The sequence below is a fragment of the Echinococcus granulosus genome, assembly GCF_000524195.1.
Source record: "Echinococcus granulosus chromosome Unknown EG_S00331, whole genome shotgun sequence".
Classification (NCBI taxonomy): domain Eukaryota; kingdom Metazoa; phylum Platyhelminthes; class Cestoda; order Cyclophyllidea; family Taeniidae; genus Echinococcus; species Echinococcus granulosus.
This window is the reverse complement of record NW_020170711.1, coordinates 1,758-3,733: the sequence shown is the minus strand read 5'-3', so window position 1 is coordinate 3,733 and position 1,976 is coordinate 1,758. Positions and strand designations below refer to the sequence as shown.

The following is a 1,976-nucleotide window of genomic DNA, read 5'->3' as shown; positions in this document are numbered from 1 at the left end:
CCAAATATTTCTTCTTTAGATTAGCGTAATGATATTAATTCAATGAATGATTTAAATATCATCCAAGGCCACGGACTCAGTGAAAATGACAGAAACATATACCTAGTTTGTTCAACTAAATAACATTTAACTTTTTAGCACACAATTCTGTTTTTTATTTAGATGACGACGAAATAGCCGAGTGTTTGGAGGCCATAAGGAAGAAGGGAATTAAACAGTCTAAAGGTACTCACAAGAATGCGTCTGAATTGGTAAGAGCATGTGTATTGATATTTCCTACAAGGGTAAAGTCATGCCCAGAGTAGGTTATTCTGAGCTCTTGTCTATCTCAGGGAACTACGACTACTCCTCCGCTACCTAATTTGTGTTCTTTTAAAGCCGCTCCTCCAAACGGTGTGGTTAAGCAAAATATACATTGCTTTAGAGTCAGGGTTTACTTACATTAGTCATTTCGATTTAAATTACACGACCTAACATGATTTTGTAGCGATCTTTCTTCTTGCCACAGAATATAACTTTTATTGTCGGCTGGTGAGTGGATAAACTTCTTAGCGAACATATTCTAGACTTGAGAAATCAACTAATTTGTGCAATATTAGAAGCTGCAAAGCCATTCAAACTAAAAGCTGAGACCACGCATGGTCTCTTGATTCTCTCCGTACGACAGCAATAGCATATTGTGCATGAGTGCTGTATTATTTTTCATCTTCACGAGCTCCCAACGCAGTACAAGAGTATGTCGGGTCTAATGACTTCTGTCAACGAAGCCTTGCCTGCAATATGAGTTATGATATTTACCTCAGTTAATTTAACCATAACGTACTACCTTCTCCAATCTTTCAAAAAGAAAAGGCACAAGTCCTTAAAGCATACTATAAAGGCACTCCATAGAGGTAATGCCTAAAATTTATTAACAATAACATAAAACATACGAAAATTACGGAAATACTTGTAATAAAAGTAGCATACTTAAATTACAAATCGACAGAAAGTTAAGAAGTCTTCTTGACTTTGGCCTTTAAAATTATCTTGCAAATCTCCTTGTGTCCCTGACTCCTAGCAAGCGACAAAGCCGTCTTTCTGTCCACTTTTCTTCGCACTGTAGGATTAGCCCCTGCAAATTTTCGTACGTATTTTTAACCAAATACGACAAATGACGACAGCGATGTCTATTTTGGTATAATCTGTTAGGTCAGGGCTCACTTAATCTACTTCGTCAAAATCAAATAATTTTGGCACAACTCGATTTAATACTTTACATTTGTAAGCAGCACTTAGAAAAATCTCAGGTACTGAACTACACATGTAAATGAACGCAGAAATCAAACCTCGTACCAGCAGCCAACAAAGCAGCAACCATTTCTCTTTTACCAGTCTTGGCAGCTTTCATGAGTGGCGTGTAATCTTGTTTATCTAATTGCTCAATATTTGCTCCATGGCTATAAGAAGGTCTAAAATACTGGCATTGTTAGAGTCGATGGATAAAAAAATGACTGGTGAGTTTGTGTCGTCGGAATGATTAGCATTTGCACCATGGTTGAGTAGGATTTGAACCAACTCTACTCGGCCAAATAACAGCTTCCTGGAGTGCTGCATTTAACTCTCCTCCCCGATCTGCTGCGGGAGAGCCACGCTCTAAGAGAAGCTTTACCAAGTCCACTTTGCCCTGTGAAAGCAACAAATAAAGGCACACGCCCACATTTCTCAGTATTGGTATTTGCTTAGTTAGGTGAAATAAGGTATGTGAAGAAAAGAGAACCAACCGGTGTTAAATACAGAAAAATAACTTAGGCAGCTTTTTAAACTAGGGAAAAGCTAGTTGATCTCGTACGAAATAAAATACTTGACTCACTGATCCGCATCCTAGAGTCAAAGCGGATTCCTTGTTTTCGTTTAGTTGAGAGCTTAAAATGGCGTTGCTGTCGAGCAGATGTCGAACAATCTCGGTACGACCTTTCATGACGGCCCGCATTAGT

The 1,976-nt window shown here is 38.5% G+C and overlaps 1 protein-coding gene across 1 annotated transcript; it reads right to left on the bottom strand. All coding sequences in view use genetic code 11, as the record gives it.

Annotated features, from left to right (window-relative positions):
• Positions 1-872: 872 nt before the first annotated feature.
• Positions 873-1,972, bottom strand: EGR_11016 (Ankyrin repeat and KH domain-containing protein; the record flags this gene model as incomplete). The annotated part of the gene is made up of 3 exons (XM_024500265.1): positions 873-900; positions 1,329-1,459; positions 1,853-1,972. 3 exons carry the CDS (start codon positions 1,970-1,972, stop codon positions 873-875), a joined length of 279 nt encoding a protein of 92 aa, XP_024345318.1.
• Between the last annotated feature and the right edge of the window lie 4 nt (positions 1,973-1,976).